The sequence below is a fragment of the Hypomesus nipponensis genome, chromosome 28, assembly GCF_054491055.1.
Source record: "Hypomesus nipponensis isolate SF chromosome 28, ASM5449105v1, whole genome shotgun sequence".
NCBI lineage: Eukaryota > Metazoa > Chordata > Actinopteri > Osmeriformes > Osmeridae > Hypomesus > Hypomesus nipponensis.
In genome coordinates, this window is record NC_140388.1 from 7682906 (window position 1) to 7706170 (window position 23265).

Sequence of the window (23265 nt, forward strand, 5' to 3'; positions counted from 1 at the left end):
CTATAACACCCCCCCCCCCTCACCCCACCCCCCCCCCCTCACCCCACCCCCCCCCCCTCCGTTCTTTCTCGTACAGAACTCTCTCTCCATGCTCCCACACTCTCTGACACAGACACTCTCTGTTTCTGTCTGTTCATTTAACCTTCCCCTTTTTTCGTTCATCAATTCTTTTCTTCTTTTCACGGCGATGGATCTCTCGCTCATCCCCGGTGGGGTCTGTGTCGATGCCGCCCTTCACCTCGTTACTGAATTCCCAATCAGAGGATCGGGATTTCTAAAAACCAAAGGGGCTCTGGTCCTGTGACCTTGGCTGTATTGACTCCGGGTGGGCTACTGCCAGCTCACCGTTTGGGCTCACGTTGCAGGCCCGCTCTCACGCTGATTACATTAGCAGCTGTGATACACTGTGTGTGTTGTATGGTTTGAAGCATGTCGTGGGGGGGCAGGACGAGAGGGGGGGGGGGGGGGCGTAAAGGTGAGAGACGTGATGTCATAGTGAGCCTGTCAAATAGGATCAGTACAGCAAAAACGTTATGCATGACAGGGGCTGGTGGATGTGTACTGGGCGACTCCCGGACGGTTCACGGGTGGCTGGGATGACTCGCGCCTGCAGTGTGCCTTGTGGGCCGCCCAGTAAAAGGTTTTCAAATCCCGCTCAGCACGAGGAAGTGAAGACGGATCCTGCGGTGCCATTACTTGACTGCGGGGGTCAGGTTCCACGTTCCACTTCCACAACCTAGCGCCTCGTGACAAGATCTAGTGTGAACGAAACACTGAGAGAAAGACATGGTCTCCTCTGGGATTCCATCGGTGTTTACGCTACACCGTAGGCCCCGGTGCAGATGTGTTTCTCTTATGTCACTGAACCTCAGAGACTAAGCCTGAAGCCAAAGGAGGGTGTGTGGAGGGGTGGGCGGGGGCAAACACAAGAAGTCCTGAATTAGATCTGGGCGTAAATATTTGATGAGTTGCTGCATGCTCCGGGCAGCTCGGCTGCTTCATGGGCATCCAAGGTCAAGGCGAGCCGAAGCCAGGGCTGCACCCTGAGGAGGTTAAGACGGAGGGACTGGGTGCAGCTCAGTGGTTAGAGCACTTGACAGCACATGAAAAGGTTGCAGGATCTCCGCCCCCCTCTGAACTATATGTCGCTTTGGATAAAAGCATCTGCTAAATTAATACAATGTTCAGACTTTCAGCCACTTGCTATCTACACTTGCTATCTAAATATCACACTTCAAAAGGAAACCCATACATCCTCTAAACCAAACTAAAATAAATATATTATTAAAGAACCATCTATTTTCAGGCTTATATAATTATGAGTGTCATAGAATCTGGGGAAATATTTGTGTACAAATTGAAGTTATGTAAAAATTGGTTTTAATAAAAACTCCACATCAATCCCCCCATGGCAGCGTCTCATGTTCCGGGCGGCAGTTGGCCCTCGTCCATCCATAGATGTCTCTCCATCCCATCTGTTCCCAAAAATAAAACAGCACTTCAAAACCCTGAAATGTTAGATAACGGGTTCTGATGGCTCAGACGGCCTTTTGGAGCCACGGCAGGTCCGTCTGCTGAGACAAGACGAACGAGGACACGGGCCCCGGCCATCTGTTTTAGCTTCTAGCTCCAGCGGTACTTGGACTGCTCTCAGCAACACCGCATGCTGGCCACTGCTCTACTGTGCGTCCAAACTTTTCACCGGCCTGGTCCCCTCTGTCGTGGCCCGATTGTGTGAGATCCACAGAATGAGGGGGGGGGGGGGGGGTTCTGGGAGCATTGTCAAACCCACCCTGGCCCACTTAGAGAGAGATACATCTTAATTTGGGGGACTGCGGAGAAAGGAAACATCACCAGGGAATTACTGCAGAGCAGCAAGTGATCTATTATTGCAATAAAAGCTGCTGCTACCGTATCTGCCTCTTCGCGGACCGTCAAAAGACGTGTTCCACAAAATGAGGCCCTGACAGTAGACATGAGAGGTTTCATCTCTTAACTGGATTTAACGGGTACAAACCCATAATCGTGGATGTGTGTTGTAAGTGTTGGGTGCTCGGAGAAAAGGTAACAGATTCATCCAAGCCGATGAGCAATCTGTCGTGTGATTTCAGCAAAATGAGAATGTTGAGGGATGACACCTAGTTTTGCTCCGTAACCCGACTTTGCAAAGAGGCAAAGATGTGGATTTTGCTCGAAAGCGAGCAGCATCGTATCACATCATCCAGGGTCTCATGGTGTCACTTGTCACCAAATGTCACTGCATTCATCTGCTCAGGGGGTGTCAGGACACGATGATCTCATCAATATTTCAATGTGAAACAGGAATCTAGACGCCAGCTCAATCATGACATTTGTGCGCCATTATTCAGAGCCAGCTCGCCTGCTGCCTCAGTTATTCCACATGCAGAGCTTAAGGCAGTACGTGTCCCTGTCGACAGACGTGAGAAATCTACATACCACCGATATAGACTTGATAGAGATTTGGGTTAAGGTAGCTTTCTGGTAGAGCATTAGAATTGGAAGCCACGGCTAAATGATGCTCTTTGAATAATCCCTTTGATTACTCAGGCTACATTTGATCATGTTGACCATTTGGGGATTAGTTTTGTGAATACCGTGAAGGAGGCTGCAGCTTACAGTGATATATAATGTAGGCTACACTTCAATCACGTGCCTTAGTTGTACACTGCTTGAATGGCTTGGGCTTTGCATTCCACTAGTAACACTTCCTCTGAATATTATAAGGACTTTGAGAAGATGCTATCGTCAATCGTGTTCACGTGATCTAAAGTCTAAAGGATTTTATTAGATCATGAGAAAAAAGGGGATGAGGTTCAAATCGAGAGAGTGAGGAGAGGATTGTCAACTGTGTGAGCGCTAGGACTCCAGTTGATTGAGTGTTAATTAATGTTTAGTGATACAGCTGTTGTAGGAGTGATCTTGTGCAAAAAGGATAAAGAATTTAATTAGCGAGTTTACAGCCCACTGGGCAGGTGGTGGTGTGCTGAGGGACACATAATATGATAAACCAGATGTCTTCATAGACTTGCTGTTTATATGTATTTAAAAAAACGTGACAATGTCAAACATAGGATATCACCGGATGCTAGCAGATGGCACAGACGTTCGGTTTAATACATATCCAGAGTACAGTGCTGTTAATCAAGTCACCAATGCTAGCCTATCAACATGTGCAATTTAGTGCACAACATTAATGAAGGTCCTTCTTGATCAACATGTTTGATGAATAAATGAAGTCAGCATTTATCTGGCGCAAAATAATTTATCTGGCGTTTCATGTCAGTTCTGGATACAAACTGAGAGTCATGGTTCAAAAAAATAAAACCTTTGAGCGGCCTGACCTCCCAATTAAAAGTGGCTGGGTGGGTCTGTGTTTGAGCGGAAATGATGGTTGTTGTGTGTGTGTGTGTGTGTGTGTGTCTGGCAGTTTTGCTCTAGAAAACGTTGTTGTGACCCTTAACTACAAATGTTGTTGGTATATGCCCCTTGAGCAAGTGTAATGGTTTTTAATAATGAATCTAAAGACTGCAGACATCACCTTAAACAAGCAAGATATCATAAGGATTTTAAGACTTAAGGTCACTTAAGCACATGCCTGAGCTGTACTTGATTCCCTCTATTATCATTGTATAATTTGCTGTCTGCCTCCAGTGAACTCAGGTATCTCCAGTATTTGAGCACAATCCTAGAATACAGATAGCTAATGCTTCCCCCTAGTGGCTGCATAACAAACCCCATTCATACGCACACTGAAAAGTCCCCAAGCATGCTAAAAGAAATTGAACATTTATTGCCTGTAAACAACGTACTGATGAGCTCCATTTAGGCTTAATGTGATGTGGAACCCTGTGCTGTAGCGCTGCCTACATTAGGAGAGGGGTCTACTCTGGATTGGCGGTGAGAGGATGGAAGGACACCCCTGGCAGGGTCAGCCGGCTGGGGGCTGAGGATCTCTGGGCCACATGGTTTGGACGGGCTGGTCTTCTTCTGTGGTGTCCTGAAGAGAAACCCACATTGGAACTTTGGTTATTATATGACCTCACTGCATAAAGTTATCAGTTATTGGTTTACGAACGTAAACTATATACACACTTTCTTTTTGTGTAACATTCGTCCGTATATACATGTATTTCAATTGAATTGTAATATCCATCTACTCTCCACCATAGACGGCCACATCTCAAAAATAGGGTTTTCAACCAGCACAGAAACAGTAGCGTCGGCTAGTCCACCTGTGTAACTGAGGGCACGTGTTCTTGGAGGCAGTGCCTATCTTGGAGAGGATGGTCTTGTAGTGCGTTCTGCATGGTACGAGACCCAGATATCCTGTCTTGAAGTGAGACAGCATAACAGGGGTCTTGAAGAGTGGACCAAGATGTGCAGTTCTAAAGAGGAGGGCGAGGGCAATGAATCATGTTGGTATATGCATTTATTCTGGTATATGCAGTATTTATATAGTCATTCGTGTTAGACATTGCCAAGATGCTTTCATCTAGAGAGTTGAAAAAAAAGGTGGTCAGAGTCAAGGAGCGGTCTGTATCTACTAGCCACATCGCAAAGTAATCTCAGCTACCATGGGTACTAATGGATGACTTTCTTTTTAGACAGGGTGGTGTGGTTAGAGTACCTCTCCAGGTTGGGTCCAGTCTTGAGCTCATGGAGGGCCTCTCCCTCTGGGATGAAATCCTTCATGGCAGGGCCTCTGCCCAGCCGAGCAGCCCCATCCAGCACCGCCAGAAGCTTCTGCATCATCTGGTTTCTCCTGACCAGAGTCTTCACCTCGGAGTCCTCCTCCTTGGGCACCTCCTGGGTTAAACACAGGCCAGAGGGAAACGCCGTTTCCGACAACGTTTTGAGAGTTTTGGAAAACAAACGACACCAAAAAACACGGTACCTTTGGCAGTGGGTTTGACCCCCCCCCCCAACCCCCCGTGCGATCTCAAATGTGACTGCGTTGAGAATGGATCCATTTTAAAACCTGTCATTATGTACCATCAGGGCGTCTTTGAGGGCGAAGGCAGCCTCGTGTAGGATGGTCTCCAGCTGTTCTCTCACAGCCCTCTCCTGTTCCAGCCTCTCAGCCAGGCTCTCTGCCTCTGCCCCTCTCCTACTGGACACCTCCAGCACTGACCTCTGCTCTTGTCTAGACAGACACATCAGGGATTAGCAAACCCCTTTCCTTTATAGAACTTTTAACATCACATAGACAGTACAATGTGTATAATAGGAGGTCAGATGGCTGAGTGGTTAGGGAGTCGGGCTATCAATCAGAAGATTGTTGGTTCGATTCCCTGCCGTGCCAAATAACGTTGTGTCCTTGGGTAAAGCACTTCACCCTACTTGTACACCCTGTACTTACTGTAAATCACAAATCTGGATTAGAGCGTCTGCTAAATGACTAAATGTAAATAATAATGAGATAAAATAAAGAATAAAAATGAAAAATAATGAGAGCTTTCCTCATACACGCAGTGTTAATATGATACTACTGTACTTGAATTGTACTACTGTACTTGAATTCCACTATTCTGGATATAGTAAAATAGAAAATGGTCTTAGATATACATGAAAAACTGAACAGGATGTTCGAGGTACCAGCATGTGAACAGAGTGTGTTATCTGACCTGAGGACCTTCATCTCTGCCAGGAGGGTGGTGTGGTCTTGCTGCAGTTGCTGGTGTTCCTGCTGCACCTTGGCATACTCCATCAGCTCTAAGTTCATCTGGCTACACTTTGCTGTCAGCAGCTGGACCACCTTTAGAAGGGAAGGAGGGGACGGGGGAGACGTCAGCCCGGACACACTAAAGCTGACTCTTCGTGATGAAAGCAGTTGTAGTACTCATGTTTTACATCTGTAGGTACGGTGTACCAGTTCTCGGGTGCTCTCTAGTGCTATATGACTCGCATGTGCACAATCCTCTCATAAATACCGTGACAACCACGATTGTTCCATTTCTTTCTTGTTCTCCGCTCCATTCCTCTTTCTTCATCCCTTCACCCCTCTCTTCTTTCCTCCCATCCCACCCTCCACCCTTTTCTCCAACCTTTTTACCTTCCATTCCTTTATCCCCCCTCCTCCCCCCTCCCTCCCCCCTCCCTCTCCGGGGGCACCTTCTGGTTGCTGACGTTCTTGTGGGTGATGTCATTGACCACGGACTCCAGGATCCCCATCTCTCGGCGGAGATCTCTCTCAGTCTGCCTCAGGGTCTCGTTCTCCTCCAGGAGCATCCGGCTCCGGTCCGACAGCTGGCTAATCTGGGCATTCACCGACACGTTCTCGTGGATGGCCCTCTTGGTGATCTCCGGCATCTTCCTGTCCGACTCGCGGCGGAACTCGGCCGCCACGGCCGCCACGCGCTGTTGCATCTCCTTCTTTAGCCTGGAAAGAAAGATTGTGGTCATGGTGTGGGGGGGGGGGGGGGGGGGCAGGGGGATTTTTACAATGTTTCAGACATTTTTGGTATATTATAGGTAAAGCTATGCCATGTGATTGCAACAAGGTTTAGTTTCTTTTGAAATGTCCCATGTTGGGGTCTGTCACAGGGGACCGTGACCTATCACAGTGTCAACAGTGGAGACCTGTCTATGTCCAGCACTGCCTTCCTCTCCAGGTTGTATATGACAACGCGGTGCTCTTCTTCCCTCTTTTCCAGCTCCATCTCCAGGGACTGCATATGGGCCGTCAGCTCCTCCTTCTGCACCCTGAAGTCTTCCAGGGCCGCTAGTTTACTGGCTAGAAAGAAGGGAAAAAAAATATTTTTTTATTGTGGAAAAATTATTTTATTTACGTGGGATTGTGGGAGTTCATACCAAGCACCATGTTCTTTGAGGTGAGCTTGTCCTTGTTTTCCTGGGACTCCAGACGGATCTGGGCCAGCTGCATCTCAAAGGCATCCCTCTCCGCGTCCTTGGCTTGCTGCAGGCTGACCAGTCGCTCGGTCACATCTTTCACCTTCTCCTCCTCCTGGGTCAGAGACCGTTTCAAGTAATGGACAATTTGTTTCTTCTCCTCCTCAAGAGTATCGTAGAGAGAGGAGAAGTCCTTCTGTTCCACCTCGAGCTTATCACATTTATGCTGATATCTGCAGGACAGACGAAAGATGTGGAACAGATGGTGGAACCCAAAGGTGTAACCCAAATAAATAGGCTACACCAACAGGAATTGAGTCGCCTATGTAGTCTGGGCCTAGGCTATGGATTGGTTTTCTAAATGTGAACGTTATTTTAAGCAATTTGCATATAAACGTTGTCGCATTAATCAGGAGGCAATTATTTGCTCTTCATACAGCCAAATACATTAAAACGAGGCTTTATCACAAAACATACATGGCTAATAACAAACATTGAATGTAGATTGGTTTTAGTTGACAGTAAATTATATTTATTTTAGAATTGTAATGGTCTGTTATGATAGAGCTAGGCTAGCCTACGGCAAGACCTCACTTCTCTAATTGCTCTTCCAAGTCTCGAATCTGTGCCCTGTAAAACTCTTTTCCGCATTCAGACAACGCGTCGTCAGAACGTGTTTTATCTGCGAGTCCAGTGGATTCTTTCTTAGTTGTGTTATCTCCAGTTTTCTTTCCATTCTTAGGCGTTTTCGGCATTTTCTAAACACTTTCTCCGTTTGACCCGCTGCGCTTTCCAGTGGCGAAGCAATCAAAACACACGTTGTTACCAGGGAACTACGTAGCGCGCCCTTCAAATGGAATTCCATTATCTTAACAGCTGGGAGTATTGCTCGGGCTCACTATTTCAACGCTATATCTTTTAGTGAATTGAAACCCCCACTGACAGGCTACTGTTTGACTGGGTTCTATATTGAAAACGTGTTACCACATCAGTTGATTTTATTAACACAATATAGGCTATAATCAACGGCCCATGCCTAACAATTGTAATGGGATGATCTCGCTGTAGGCTACCAAAGAAAGACAAGGCAATAAATGACTTTTTTTGTTATAAATTCAACCCTACAGGGACCCCTCTTGTTTTTGCAATTCATAACACAGCTGACTTGCATCAGTCTTGCCTGTAGCCATAGTCTTTTCAGTCAAAGTCATGATGAGCCATTCATGGACAAGTCAGACGTCATCAACACTGCCATCATTGTTTTTCTTATCCTACACAGTGACACTCAGTCATCTCAAATGTAGTGAACTAATAAGCCTACAAAAAAAGGTTATTATGAACAATTCTCAGCACTATATTACTACGGCAGACACATAACAGTTTCACTCATGCCTAAAGATATTTATTATGACCATAGCAGGAAGTGCTGACAGGAAACCAGACCCAAAGAAAGTGAGGCAAGACCTGCTACTCTTATGAAGTCTTCACATCTTTCCCTTATAACCATCTTCGATTTCATGTCGGCTATGACGTGGCAAATACTCCCCAAATAATCACATGGGCCTACATGGGACCAACAATGACGCAAACCACTTTCTTGAACTATTTGAGGGAAGATCATGCTGTCTGATTCATTGGCTCATCAGATTGCTAGGTGGATGTGCTGATGTGAAATCAGGTCTTCCGCACTACTTAGAAGACAGGAAGCACATTGCTCTTTGGTGTGAACACATGTTGTTCCCCACAGCACTGCAGTAGAGGATTTGAAGAGTTGACTATACGCTTGTCTTCACTAAAGGAGAGAATAACATCAGCCGTTGGAGGTTATCCAAGCAGCTCTTAACCTGAATGATGAAGAAACGCAAACTAGGTACGTTTTGTATTCCTGTGAATTTGTTTTAGAATGGATCAACCATACTATTGCATTTAGAGAAACGTGAAACTTCAGTAGTTCAATAGCCCTGGCTAGTATGAAGTAACAAAGGAGGATCCTCCGAGTGTAACTGGAAGAATGAGCTCCATTTACAGTTGTTTGTGTGTCAGTTCTCTCTTTGTCTCTGTGTGTCTATCAGTTACACAATACAGATTTAGTCTATTGTACACAACACATAGATGTCTCCTTGTTTGGTTTCAATAATGGCAACTGACCACAAAATGAAGACAGACACTGATTTGACCATTTAAGATCAACTTTTACAAAGACAATTTATCTGCTACAAGTGTGATGAATGTGTGAACAATAATGCATGTGATGAATGTGTGAACAATCTTCATGTACAGTTAATTACATTAACTTGATCACATGGAGCCAAATAGCCTATACATCCATATATATGTATATTAAATATATCTGTAAATAAAGGCAAATTACATTACAAGTATAACATTATAATTACAAGTATAAAATAATAATAATACATAATAACAAACCACATAGTTCCTGAGTTATGTAAAACTGAACTCGTAAGCCCAGATGCAAAGGTTGATTCCTCTTTTAGACTACAACGTTATAAAGTAATTAATTGAAGAGGAACAGCGACATCATCTTATTTCACTATTGTTCCTCCCTATCTCATCTTACCTCCTCAAAAATCCCATAGGAAATCATTCGGCTATATTTAACTGGGGACGTACACAATTAATGTCTTTTTCGGGTATTCGTCGTCGTAATAGGCCCCCTGGGGCTGAAACATAATCAAACAACCAGAGGGGTCAGCTCACAGTTCAAAACTGAATCCGGTGAGAGTTTCACCAGCTGAGGATATAATAACATTCCATGCATGACTCCATATGAAATGATATGAAAACCAATAATTCCTTTACTCGCAATTTGACCAGAATCATAAGTGAACTGAAACACTAGGCTGACACAGAAAAACGTCCGTATGAGGTCAAACTAATTACATGTCTCTTATAGGTTTGAATTGGTTCGGGAGTCTTTCGAATCTTTCCCTTTCCAAGCGTTCCCCAACCAAGCCGGACCACAGGAAGTCCTCACGATATGAAGAGAGCTCCAGTGACACAACAGCGGGTGACAAAACAGTTGATGACATAACAACCAGCATGCACAGCCCAGGCTACGCCCGCTCCAGTGACATGTACACCCACGTCGGTACCGCGCCACGTAAGGATAGACCGAGCAGCCGAAAGGGCTCCAAGAAGAGCGATAACATTACAGGGGTTGATAAAGGACCGGGCCAGAGAAAAGACGTGGATTATGTACGACATTCCCCCCTACTGAGTGCTCTGTCCGCTTCCAGCCTTTCCAGTCTGGATCTGCCCCTATCTGATTGTAATAAAGGAAGGCCACTGCCCATGGTGCCAGTGCCCTCCCCCCCGGCCAGTGCCACCAAAGGCCCATCCAAAATCATAGCTGCAAAAGAACTTAAGACCTCACCGCTCCATAAACCCTTCCGCGGTTCAGACTTAACGTTAGGATGTGAGGATCATTCAGTGATCAGTACAGCCATGGTCGAGCCCACTGCCACGAAGGCTGAGCCTGTGCCGTCGCCCCCTGCCCCTAAACATTACCCCGAGGCAACAAGAGTTCTCACCCAGGACTTGTATGTTGTGATGGAACCTGTCGCTGAGCCAGCCAACCACACAGGCGAGGACGCATTGGAAAGGACGGGGTCAGAGCATTTACTGGAGACACTAGACAGGTGAGATGCCCTTTATCTGGTCTAATCTATGAGGCTCTTGGTAACTCTGAAAATACTGAAAGTGAAATATGAGTAATTCAATCTTGAAAATATGAAAAGCGACGACAATAAATCTAGCTCCAATGTGTGTTAAAGAACTGTTCAATTTACTTCAAGAGTTTGGAAACTGTTTGAAAATTGTAGACTATACGGTATCAACCAATACAGACATGCGCGCTGAGGGTCCCTCCCTGTCTCCAAATAACTTGTTCTCCGCGGCTTAGTCGAATTCTGAATCTTGCCTCAATTTAGTACTTGATATTGCGATTGAAATACAGTGCAAGGGCATCCGGTCAAATCTATGTTCTGCGATGATAATCGGGTTATGGTGAGATTACCTTCTTTATAATATTAATAACTTTACATGCTAGAACTTTAGTAGTTAGCATCGCATCAAAATCCCAGGTTCATACAGGTCACTGTTTATTAGACTGTTTATTTGTCATGTCGACTGACCTAATGCGAAATGAATTGCGCCAGTGGTCTTTGCGACATTGGTCATTGGAATAGCATGTAAAAGTAACAGCGATTCAAGAATGTTATTTAGAGACAGAGATATAAGAACATTAAATCCCATGTTACATTTGATCAATTATACTTTAATATTCTTCAACAATTGACACTGCATTCAACTAGCCTATAATAATTGAATTGCTCCTTGAAATTAAATGCTCACTTGAGTGATCAGCCTTATTGCACCGTAGCCTACAGGAAGCGGCTACATCGTTTTGCCATTTGTAGCCTACGGACCCTAGATATTATGTAATGCACTATTGCTCAAGGAATGTGTCTGTTTCCCCTCTTCTCAGCCCAAAGCATGACATGACTGTGAAGCTGGGCAGTGCTCTTTGTACTGGAAGCAGAGAACAACGCCTGTTCTTTAAGCTGTCACTGTGTGACTCATAAATTGGTCAGACCAGTCAGTTCAAGTTGACCTCCTTCCCTATAGTACTCATGATAAACCTTCTTTTTTTTATCCAGATGTTAATAAAAGGAAAAGTCCTAAACACAAAAAGACATAAGACAGCATAGCTTGTTGTCTTTTTTAGATATTACATTTGATGTCATTACAGTAATAGGTCTGAGTCACATTTCCGTGGGGAGTTGGGGACCCCATGCTCAATACTTTCAAGTCCAGCGAGGTTCAAAGAAGTGTTGACACAGATGTTGACACAAATACATTTGGTCATGTTTTTCCACTGTTAGATGGGAAAGTTTGACCCTCTTTCATGAACCTTTACAACATGTGATGTAGAGTGTCTGTTTTCTGAATGCATGTTGGCAGTGTCAAGAGAAGTACATTCAAACGATATGATGCCGGGATTATCTGTTTGTCTGTGTGTGTGCTTGTGTGTGCATGTGTGTGTGTGCTTGCGTGTGTGAAGGGAGCATGGGGTCTCTACAGCTGGCTGAGTGTTGTTGGCCAACAGTGTTTTAATGTGGTAGAAATGTATTTCTGGAGGGACATATCTGGAGGGACCCTCCCAATCAAATACAGGGACATTCTGTCAAACATTCAATAGACACAGCTTGCTGTAAGAGCCATGTTATGGATATGGCTATGGATATGGATATGAAAATCGATCCAAAAATTGATTGTATACTGTATTATCATGGCCAGATTGTTGTTGCCAGCTTTTCCATTGTCCTCTTAGTGTTTAGGGATCCACTGGGGAGCCTTGTGTGTTGTGTGAGAGAGAGATCAGGTTTATGGGGCCAAGAGGCCTTGGCTTTTGACAAGCTCTCAGGGAAAAAATGCAACTTTCGGAGGAACAGCAGAGTTCCGAAAATGTTCAATGATTCTCAGAAGGACACTCACAGCCTCACTCAGAGAATGACTGCACATCCTCCCTGAAAGAGGTTTTGTAGACCGTAGCAAGCTGGTGCTGTGGCATATTTAGACTTTGATAAGAAGGATTGCTCTGTGTCAGTCCTACCAATACGCAATGTACCTTATGAACAAAGAGGATACAAGTAATCTAAGAAATTAAAAGCACAAGTCCTTAAAGTAAAACGTTTTTTTTTGTCCACGTATCTCTATCCACAGAACGCCTCATACGAACTCCTTTTGAGTCCGAAAGCATTTTTTTTTTGCTCTTCACATCCTCTATTTAATGTTTCTCTGTGAATTGGATGCCTTGTTTGTTATGACATCATAACAATAACTGTAGGAGCCAAATTAACCTTTATGTTGATTCTTATGTTATCTCTCTTTATTAGTATGTGCAAGTGTGTGTCTGTAAGAATGGGTGAATGACACTATGGCCGTAGGTGTTTTTACCCCCATCTAGAGGATAGCTGAACTTTACCTGAGAGGCTGAAGGTGGAGCCCAAGGGGCAAAGGCATTCAAATCCAGCAGCCAGAGCATCAGTTTTTTGACTGTGTGCCAGGATGTTTGCAAAGGAACCATGCGCTTTATGAAAGACTCTTTAGTTTATAACATAACATTGCATAAAGTGAGATGTACAGATGTAAACACAAAACAAACACACACAAACAATTGCATATACTGTATACATATGTAGTAAATGTATTGAGCGATCTGATCATGAAACAAATCCACATTCTCTTGTTTCTTTGATCCTTTTAGCCCACTGGATGCCATGAATAGTGGTGAATATGTAAAGGTAAGAATTTCTTTCTTTCTCGTGGATCTGGGATTCATAGGCGGAAATCCTGGGGGGACATGACCCCCCCACCCTGGGAAAAATATGATTTGTCCCCCCCAATAAATCACTGTAAACTTAACTATGTAATTTCAATAATATTAATATACGCAATGAAAGCGCTTTGCTGATTATGGACACAATGGCGCTTTTTTAATGTGCTGTGTTACAGCAGTCATTTTGGTGTCCCCCTCTGGAATTGCTCTTTAGAAAATGTCATATAATTGTCCCCCCCAAAGTTCATAGCAGATTTTTGTGATAAATGACTCCCTTTAGACTGATAGGAAACTGTTACTGGGACCAAGAATGCTTCTGAAATTTGTAACTAGTAACCAAGACCATCTTGGAAAAAAGTATGGTTTGCAGAAAACTTCTGATATTTGCAACTGAGCAATTGGAGGGTGTTCTTTAACTGGATATTGAAGCTAGTCACCTTCTTATTATGGGGTCGAGGGGGTGTTTTTTGGAATCTCCATGCCTCGCTGTTTTTATATGAAACCAGGAGAACCCTGTTGTGGCTCCTGTGTGCTCAGTGGTCAAGCTCCAATTGAATTAGGATTGGTGACAAAAAAAAGCCCTTTCCTATGGATCCTTCACGCCAGCAGGGTTACCATGGGCAACAAAGCCCAATCTGGATATGACTAGTTGTGTCTGACAAAGGTGAACAAAGAGAGAGCGAGAAGTGCTTCCAATCCACAGTCTTACATTCGCCTTCCCTCTAACTTTCACAAACATCCCAGTTGCCTCAAAGGGATGAACTTGTCATGAATGGTAATGTTGATGGAATTAACGCTATTCATTAGGTTCTAGGTCTTTAGGTTGTCTCTCTTTGTTTTGAAGTGTATTGGACCGATGCCAAACCTTATTCAGTATCCCATAGGACAGACTGTTGAATGGGTTGGATAGGGACTGCTGAGAAAAACAATACATCAGCCAGGATTAATGGCTGGGAACAATTGTTTTCAGCCGGTGTTCCTCCAGAGTGGAGAATTCCACAAACATTTATTGAGTTGGTGACCGGGGAGCTGCTTGATGTACAGTGTCTGTCCCCGGTTGTCTAAAGACGTGACAAAGCTTTGCTGACTGATGGTGCTGTTTCACAAGAACGTTTCCTAGACAACTCACCCAAGACTGTGCTGTGATGCCGGTGTGGGAATGCCAGACATCTCCTCTCTCTCACCACACTTTCGAACCTCGCTCAGTTTCTCTCTCTCTTTCTCCTCTCTCTCTCTCTATCTCGCTCTACCATTCCTGCCCTCTCTCTCTCTCATTGTATCCTTTTTAATCTCCCTCTCTATCCTTCCTACCCTCACACTCTCTTTCAACAAAACAATGTACACTTCTGTATGATACAGACACAGACACCAGCATTCGTAACAGACTGGTCAACTGGTCAACATTAGGGGCAAAACACAGTTGAAAGTCTGTCGATTCCTATTCTTTTTTGTTGTTGTTAGCATCTGTTTGACATCGTCGGCCATGTTTGTCCTTCCTTCTCGGAAGTTCTCCAAGGACAGGTTCTGGTTGGACGCTCCGACGGAGAAGCAACGCAAAGAGCTGGAGGAGGAGCTGAAGCTGAGTGGCGGCATCCTGCAGAGCCACGCCTGGTACCACGGACACATCCCCTGGCAGGTTGGACTCACCTGCCGTCTGTCACACATACGCGCTGGCGTATACACAAGCGCACGCCTGCATGGGCGCACATACGCACGCACACACTCAAGTACACACACTCACTTACACACATGCGCAAACATACACAGGTGCCCACGCACATACACACACACATACACACTCACACACATAAGCAAATACATGAGCACGATCAATCGCATCTGAATCCATCCTTGCATTGGAATACACTGAGCACTAAGCATTCGCAAACAAAGCCCTCTGTGACATTGGTTGTTTGAAAAAGCAAAATAAATACATTGTGATTTGATTTGAAACAGGTTGCTGAGTCTCTGGTGGAGAACCACGGAGATTTCCTGATCAGGGACTCACTCTCCAGCCAGGGAGAATATGTTCTGACCAGCCGCTGGACTCACAAGACCCTGCACTTCCTCGTCAGCAAAGTTGCGGTCCGGTCCGGTGACATCCACAGCCATGTCCAGTACGCCTTGGAGGGTGAGAGGTTCGACTCTGTTCCGGCGCTGATTCACTTCTACGCGGGGAACAGGACAGCGCTGACCCTACACAGCGGAGCTGAGATCCATTGTCCTGTTAATCGTACGTTGCCCCTGAGTTACCTGGAGGCTTTGTTTGGTACGGGCGGACCCAGGAGCTACGCAGTAAGCTCTCCTTCGTGCCAAAGGGCTGCGCAGAACAAGACTGGCGATGGAAACAGAACAGGCAACACCTGCCCCTTGAGGTGAGGTTGCATTTCATAACAAGGATTCAGTGGGGTGTTCAGGTCACTGTTATGTTTTACATGAGGCTCATTGTGTTGTAATTCACCCCAAATTTGGTTTGTGCGTGTGTATGCGTCTGTTCGTTTGTGTTCAGCCCTTCCCATGTTCACCACAAGGGGGCAGTCTGGAGCTGTGAGCTTGGCAGCTTGGATCGTCTCCAGCCCTCGTGTCCCACTGGGGAAAACCCTCTGTCTCCTAAATTCAACACCAGTGAGTTGAGGCTTCTCTGCAGATAGCAAAAAGGGTGTAGCTCAGTGGTTAGAGCTTTCGACTGATGATGAAGAGGTGACAGGTTCAAATACTCCCCTGTGCAAAATGTCATGAGCATCTGTCTGTTTAACATATGCTAAATCAATTTGTTTCAGTATAAAACAAATTAGTGCTAATTTCAGTTCTGCCATAAATTAAGCAAAAAGCTATCATCCAATTTTTTACTTCATTCCATGATACCAACGCTGACCACAACGCGTCAATGCAAATCTGTTATTAAGTTACAAGTGAATATACCAATTATCTTCAATAAATCATTTGTTGGTTTACGTAAATGACACAGTACCTTTACAGAATTCACACCTCCTCGTCAGGATTTCCCGCAGTACTTTGCAGTTGAGGCGGCTGCCTTGGCAACATTCTTGACTACGTTGTAGTCTAGGTTTTTTTTCTTCTAATGAGCGATATCCGCTGTGTTACTTTATCAATGTTTCTGCCTTTCTTTCCAATGGCAGTCTCTCTTCTCTGCAAACCGGGGCATCAGCAAGCCTCACCCTAACAACTTGACTAACACATTTTCTGCGGGAAACCCTGCTCCTCGTCATTATCAATCTCTTTTCGCTTTCCTCCTACAAAACACTTTACGCCACAAAAACATTCCAGAGGATAAACAGAGCAGTAAAATGAGCAAAAAGGCTGCCAGTAATGTAGCTATAACATCAACAGAGTGGTACTGAATCCAGGACATCCTGAACGACTGTGTCCTCAAATGAGGAGCTCCCTTGTGTCTCATGACGTACTCAATCCAGAACATGGCCTGGTCCAGCGGCTTCATGGGCTGGTCCTTGTGCAGCCTAGAGAGCCTCTGCATGTTCTCTCTGTAGGACGGATCCTCCAGGATCGCCCTCAGCGCCTCCAGGAAGTTGTCTCGGTTCAGGTAGGCTATGTCCACCACCTTGGCGACGCCTTTGGCTTTCATCCGGGAGAGGTTGTCGCTCTGGTCGAACATCAGAGGCAGGCCGAGGATAGGAACGCCGTGGTAGATGGCCTCCTGAACTCCGTTGGTTCCCCCGTGGGCCACGAACGCTTTGGTCTTGGGGTGTCCTAAGAGGTCGTTCTGGGGCAGCCAGTCCACCAGTAGGGTGTTGTTGCCGAGGGCGGCGGGCCTCTTCCCCGTATGCCTCCAGATGACCTTCTGCGGTAGCTGCGCGAAAGCGCCAGCGATGTCCTCCGCCGCGTCGTCGGGGAGATGTCCCACCAAGGTGCCCAAGGACATGACGACGACTCCGTGTTCTCCAGAGCTCTGGACGAAGTCGGCGAGATCCTGGGTGAGCGGCTTGGAGGGCTTGCACTGGAATCCGCCCATGTACACAACGTTGGGCATGGTGGGACGAGGAAACTCAAAGGTGAAGTCGTTCCTCATGAGCCAGATGTCCGCGTCCTGGAACAACTCCATGTAATGAACGTCCGGGCCAAAGTAGCGATGGACAAACGACATATAGGTTGAGTCTGTGACGTACGCCACTTGGAGTCTATTAAACAAATACATAAAGACGTTTATTAATCTCTCATAAAACGTCATTTTATCAGTCAGCTCTGACCCAGGGATTGGGACGTAGGACAACGGCGATGGGGCGATGCACTGATGTCCCTCGCCCTGGATAGTCCACCTGACATTGAAGACTTGAGGAAGGCCGAGTTTACGTGCAATCAGTGCCCCTCCGCCACCGGCCGGGTCGGACAGAACCACGTCGTACTCCGCTTCTCTGAACGACTTCATGAGCTCCTCGTTCTCAAAAGTTTTCCCCATCGCCTCGACCAGATCTTTGTTAATGAAATAGAACTGTTTCACGAGATCGATCTCCAAGGCAACACGAGACCAAACGGATCCTCCGTGACGCCGTAAATCCAGCGTTCTTTTCACAAACGAACCGAAGACCTCTTGGTCGAGTCCAGCGTTGGTCGGGAGGGTGACCGATGTATAGAAAGGGGATTCGGCCTTGATGTACCAGTTGACCGAGGGTCGAATGACTGTGATGTTGTGACCTCTGGCGTGGAGCTCTTCGATGAGAACCTTCATGTTCACCCAATGGCTCCCGTCCAGTGGGAACACCAACACCTTCCCTCCCTGGGCTGGAAGCAGACCAGCCAGCAGCAGGATCCATGTTGCCAGGGCTGGAGGATGCATGTTTAGATGGAGCTGTCATCTAATAGACAACACATACAGAGTTGGGAGTTAGTTGTCAGAACATCTCCAGTAGCTTTGCCTCTGAGATAGATGCACATGCTGTATGTGTTGTCCAAGACTCTGGACATTCTACATTGAACAAAACCAACTGCAGACTATCTAACAGTCTACATTCCATATTTGCTGTGTAGAGGTAGCAGATGAATGTTTTGTCTTTAGAAAATGTTGTCTTCAGACACAGAAAACAAAATAAACTCTAAATCATTTTGGACAACCGCACAGTAGTTTCCAAACCTGCTCTGGGAAATATAACCCCTTAATCTCAGTATTTATGTCACTAATATATTTCTACTGTATATCTGATTGTGGGCTAGCATTTTATCACTTTGATGCTGAAATAGATGCATTCTCAAGTTTATGGTCGTGTTTGCTTAAAATAAGTGTAGTTCTTGCGCAAGATCAGATCTTGCTTCTTGCTCCACAGCTGGAAGAGATTATTGCGCAACAGCAATATTTTTTGAGCAAGTTCGTTGTCCCCCCTAAACCCATTTGTCCAAAATCCAAAATGTAGAAAAGCTCTCCAAAAAGTGTTTACATAGGATCTGGTTGCTATATTACTAAAGTTTAATTTGCCATTGTATTACAGAACTTAGTTTTGAATATACAATTTAATTAAATTCACTCTCTGCGATACCATGATTTATCACCCCACGCAGGAGAATACTGCATTGAGAGACTTCATCTGATTAGGAGGATAATGTTGGAGTTCTTCTTTTTAGCACCTTTAATACAAGATTAATTACAAAGTCTTACCCAGAAAATCCCAATCGATAAATAACCTCAATCTTTGCCAGATGTTCAGCCAATGGATGAAAATTGGAATGGTCACTGGAGAATGTCTGCCAAAACACTGCTCTGGAACATGTACGTACACTCCTGTATATCCCAAGGAGCAGTGTGGCATGGTGTCGGGTTACACTCCTTTATGCAATGTAAACCAGGAGCTGCTGTGTCCAAGGTTCACTTCTTTCTCGTATGCAGTGAAACAACGATTGGGCAGGAACTGGGAGGCAAACATCACATGCCTGATTTTGGGGTACCACGAGTTTGTGTGTGGAAAACAGACTTACTTTGCAGTGGGTGTTTGAAAATGTGTAGGGGGATAAGCTTTTTTATGTTCTTAAAGTCAAATTGCTGGAATACCTATTGGGATTATTTTTTGCTTCTTAAGTCATTATGGCACATACTTTGGCTGCAATCGAAGGTGGTCACAATTCTACACTCCAATCACCTCAGTGTTACAAGACTACACACTGAGGGTTGGGTTCCAAGTGCGGAGTTTATGAAAGCATAAGGTAAAGACCAAGGTTCGCTAACAGGGTAATAGAGACAATCCAAAGGCCAGTGCATAAGATAAACAGTCAAGAGGTCTAAAGACAGTAAATATAACTATAGCTATGAAAGAGAAAAACTTAGCCCGAACTGAAGTTGTACCATTCCTTTGCAAAAAGAGTACAAAGAACTGAGGGATATGAATATATACACATGATGAGCACAGGTGCGAGGAACTAACCAAACTAAGCACAGGTGAAAACAAGGAGGTTTATATTTTAAGGAGGCAGTGCACTGCTGTCGGTTGGGCTGCTGACACACAGGCACTCATTAGAAAACCTTTTTTCTGCCTCACGTGTTGCGAAACACGTTGCAGCAAACTGTTGTAGGACAAAAGTCAACCTAAAACTGATTGTATCAGGCCTCTATCACTTATTAGTAGCTATATAATTAGCCACAGGTGATAACGCCATTAAGCCACCTACTTTACTTGTTTCTTATCGCTGTTAGTAAATGCTTACCGGATTTTCAACTCACTTCAAGAGCTAGTGCTGTGCCAAGGTCAATATTTAAACATTGTTTTATTTCAAACGCCCAATGTCAATTTTCATGTTAGAAACTGCAATGGTAAAATAATATTTTACTTCATAATAATAATAATATTCAGAATTCTGCTTGTTTTTCCAGTCCCCCAGCACAGGGGTCAGCACCATCACCATGGCAATCGAATGGGGATCACAGCCCCCATCTCAGCCCAGCCGCAACCCTCCCCCATAAACAACATCCGCCTCCACCGCACCCCCCAGCCCCCGCACCCCCACAGCTGCCCCAGGGCAGAGGTAGACACAGGGGGGGGCAGCCACTACGAACAGCCCAGCCTCCAGGCAAAGAGCTACGTGGAGCGTCTGTGTGCCGAGGAAGGACTTGACCCTGGCCTAAGCCCGGGAAATGGGAAGAATGGCAATGTGTTCTTTCTTCCTGAGGTGGAGAAAGTGTCTGTCTTTGGGCCCAGCAGATATAAGTCCAAGCTGCTGCCCAGGGACAACAAGCCCCTGGAGATGGGCGTGCTGAGGAGGAGGAAGGAGCTGCTGGCTGAAGTGGACGCCAGGACTGCAGCCAAGCACATCACCAAGGCCGACTGCATGGTACTTCAACACGAACAGAGAGAAACAAGCATACGACACCCACACGCATAAACAAAGAACACAAGCGATAACACATCCAGCATAACTACCATTAGTCTTTTTGTTGTTGTTGACCTTTTATTATGTGATTACTGGTCAACAGGTTGCCAGGATAATGGGGGTTAGTCCAGAGATGCAGAGGAGGATGGGGGTGAGCTATGGCATAGAGCTGCTGACCCTCCCTCATGGCCACCAGCTTCGCCTGGACCTGCTAGAAAGGTAGAGCGACTCGTGACCTCGGCCATGTTTGTAAGCGAGAGGCAAATCCCCTAAGACACTGGGTGTAAAAGTACCCCTCTCATGTCTTTCTCTCTTTCACCCCACCCAAACTCACCCCACTCCACCCATCCCTCCCTCCATCCATCACTCTCTCTGTTTCCCCCTACCTCTGCCTCACTCCCTACTTCTCTCTCTCTCTCTCTCTCTCTCTACCCAACTCTGCCTCCCCTTCCTCTCTCATTTCTAGGTTTGTGACCATGTCCATCATGCTGGCGGTGGATGTGCTGGGATGCACGGGCACAGCTGAAGAGAGAGCTGCCTTGCTACACAAGGCTATCCAGATAGCTGCAGAGCTCAAGAGCAGCCTAGGAAACCTGTTTGGTTTTGCCGCTATCATGAGAGCCTTGGAGCTGCCACAGGTACAATAGCCCAGGATAAACAATAGCCTCGGATAAACCTATTCTCTGTATTGTTCCGAGAATGCAAACCCCTGTGAAATGGTATCGATATTCAATTTCACGTCTCCTTTACGCAGTGAAATAGGTGTTGCTTGTGTGAAACCGTTCCTATCTTAGGATAGTTATTTCATACTTATTTTGTGTTGGGAAAATCGCTGGTTGATAAGCTGTTGTTTCTCCTCTCAGATTTCCCGCCTGGAGCAGACTTGGATGTTGTTACGCCAGCGACATACTGAGGGCGCCATCCTCTATGAGAAAACCCTGAAGCCTTTCATGAAGAGTCTGAACAATGGGAAAGGTAATCATAATAATAATAATGTAATAAATAATAATAATAATTTTTATGATAAAACGCTATGTTATTTTTGGCCACCGTTTGGAGCTGACAGACCTGTGTTTCTGCCCTCATAGAGAGTTGTCCGTTGTCAAACACATGTTTCCCACATGTGGTCCCCCTGCTTTACCTTCTGGAGAAGAGTGTGGCGCTCGGGGAGGGGGTGGAGCCATGGGAGACAGTGGAGACCGGAGTGGAAGGGGTCATGAGTCATCTGGGGGCAGCACGTACCATTGCACAGCTGGGGGGGGTCTACCACACCAACGCAGAGACTAAATTACAGGGTAAGGGAGGGTGAGAGGAATCCTTTGCCTCTTTAAGGTGTGAGGTACATGCTTTGAGATGCATTAAACTGCCCAAAAACAGACAAATGATTGCTATATGCATATATGGTGAATGAGTGAGTGATTGAGAGAGTGAGTGGTGTGAGTGAAGGTTAATGTGTGTGTGTGTGTCCGTGTGTTTGTGAAGGCAGTTCGCTGTTCATGTATGCATTTCTAAGTGTGTGTTTGTTGTTCATGATGCAGGCTTCCAGGAGCAGCCAGACATCCAGGAGCTCTTCCTCACAGAGTTCCAGATGAGGTTGCTATGGGGTAGTCGAGGAGCCGAGGAGAAGCAGACAGAACGCTACGCCAAGTTTGACCAAGTGTTGACAGCCCTGTCCAATAAACTGGAGCCCCCACCTCGACTTCAATGAGCCAGAGTCCCTCAGAGGACCCTGTGAAAGGACATTTCATGTTTGTTGATTTTTCCCTTAAGTGACATGGCAAGCAAGTCCTATCACTTAAATATGGGAAAATATTATGTTTTGATAGCTGCATTTTGTTTATGTCTGGTCATGGGACAAGGAATCCATGGGATCACAAGGGAAGAAAAAAAATTGTACTGATGTCAGGGCCAGGAGATCTGCACTACTGCGATTATTATACTTCTGATGCTGCTTTACAGGTGTGCCTTGCATAGACCTTTGTGACATACTGAGGCTAGTTTTGTGTTGTATCCTGGTTTCCTGTTACTATCAAATTGTTTGCTAAATTATAAGTTTTAATCAAGTTCCTACTTGAGAGCTTCAGTGGTAATGACAGATGTTGGATATTTATATTTAGTAGACACTGTTATCCAGAGCGACTTACAGTAAGTACAGGGACATTCCCCTGAGGCAAGTAGGGTGAAGTGCCTTCCCCAAGGACACAACGTCAATTGGCACGGCCGGGAATCAAACTGGCAACCTTCAGATTACTAGCTGAATTCCCTAACCACTCAGCCACCTCACTCCATATTTCAGGTTGTACAACAATGTGTGCTGTTTGGACAGTGCCTTACTTGCGACTTGTTTCTTGTACATGATCACTGTGTTGTAGCTAACTTACTTTCTAGCTAAGAAGTTAATAATGGTACATGTATAGCGTACGTGGGTGCGGCTCTGTATAATAGGTTTTCATAGGCTAATCAATCAATCCATGATTGCACTCTCCAAGAAGAGTATCAAGGACAGTGTGAGAACAGCGTTGTTTAACCCTGACCACCAAATAATACAGAGATATTTCCAAAAGGAATGCAAAGAAAATTACATTTTATTTATGTATGGTACTTAGCGCTTGATTAATGAAGTGTCTGTAATAAATACGGCATGCAAAATTACAGTGTCTACATCGTCTGTCTAGGCTACATTAACTGAACAATGATAAGGT

General features: G+C 45.4%; 2 protein-coding genes and 1 pseudogene across 5 annotated transcripts; 1 reads left to right on the forward strand and 2 right to left on the reverse strand.

Annotated features, from left to right (window-relative positions):
- Positions 1 to 3791: 3791 nt before the first annotated feature.
- cfap157 (cilia and flagella associated protein 157) lies at positions 3792 to 7693 on the reverse strand. Of its 2 annotated transcripts, none has more exons than XM_084694297.1 (9): positions 7465 to 7693; positions 6832 to 7103; positions 6601 to 6754; positions 6133 to 6400; positions 5646 to 5776; positions 5014 to 5164; positions 4649 to 4827; positions 4254 to 4351; positions 3792 to 4018 (listed from the first exon to the last, which is right to left on the reverse strand). In XM_084694297.1, exons 1-8 carry the CDS (start codon positions 7623 to 7625, stop codon positions 4291 to 4293), a joined length of 1377 nt encoding a protein of 458 aa, XP_084550423.1. In that variant the 5' UTR covers positions 7626 to 7693; the 3' UTR covers positions 3792 to 4018; positions 4254 to 4290. The 2 variants fall into 2 exon arrangements, with proteins under 2 accessions (XP_084550423.1, XP_084550422.1); XM_084694296.1 differs by having other exon boundaries at positions 4254 to 4406.
- A 941-nt stretch (positions 7694 to 8634) lies between these two features.
- sh2d3cb (SH2 domain containing 3Cb) lies at positions 8635 to 23215 on the forward strand. 2 transcript variants are annotated; one of them, XM_084694294.1, is made up of 12 exons: positions 8635 to 8740; positions 9788 to 10532; positions 13163 to 13199; positions 14742 to 14870; positions 15191 to 15609; positions 15744 to 15859; positions 20067 to 20524; positions 20667 to 20782; positions 21030 to 21201; positions 21427 to 21538; positions 21652 to 21858; positions 22102 to 23215. In XM_084694294.1, exons 1-12 carry the CDS (start codon positions 8719 to 8721, stop codon positions 22269 to 22271), a joined length of 2703 nt encoding a protein of 900 aa, XP_084550420.1. In that variant the 5' UTR covers positions 8635 to 8718; the 3' UTR covers positions 22272 to 23215. The 2 variants fall into 2 exon arrangements, with proteins under 2 accessions (XP_084550420.1, XP_084550421.1); XM_084694295.1 differs by lacking the exons at positions 8635 to 8740; positions 9788 to 10532 and adding an exon at positions 10700 to 10899.
- Positions 16067 to 19082, reverse strand: LOC146219806 (UDP-glucuronosyltransferase 2C1 pseudogene; annotated as a pseudogene). The gene is made up of 2 exons (XR_014750972.1): positions 18861 to 19082; positions 16067 to 18066 (listed from the first exon to the last, which is right to left on the reverse strand). The product of XR_014750972.1 is annotated as a UDP-glucuronosyltransferase 2C1 pseudogene (transcript).
- Positions 23216 to 23265: the final 50 nt, after the last annotated feature.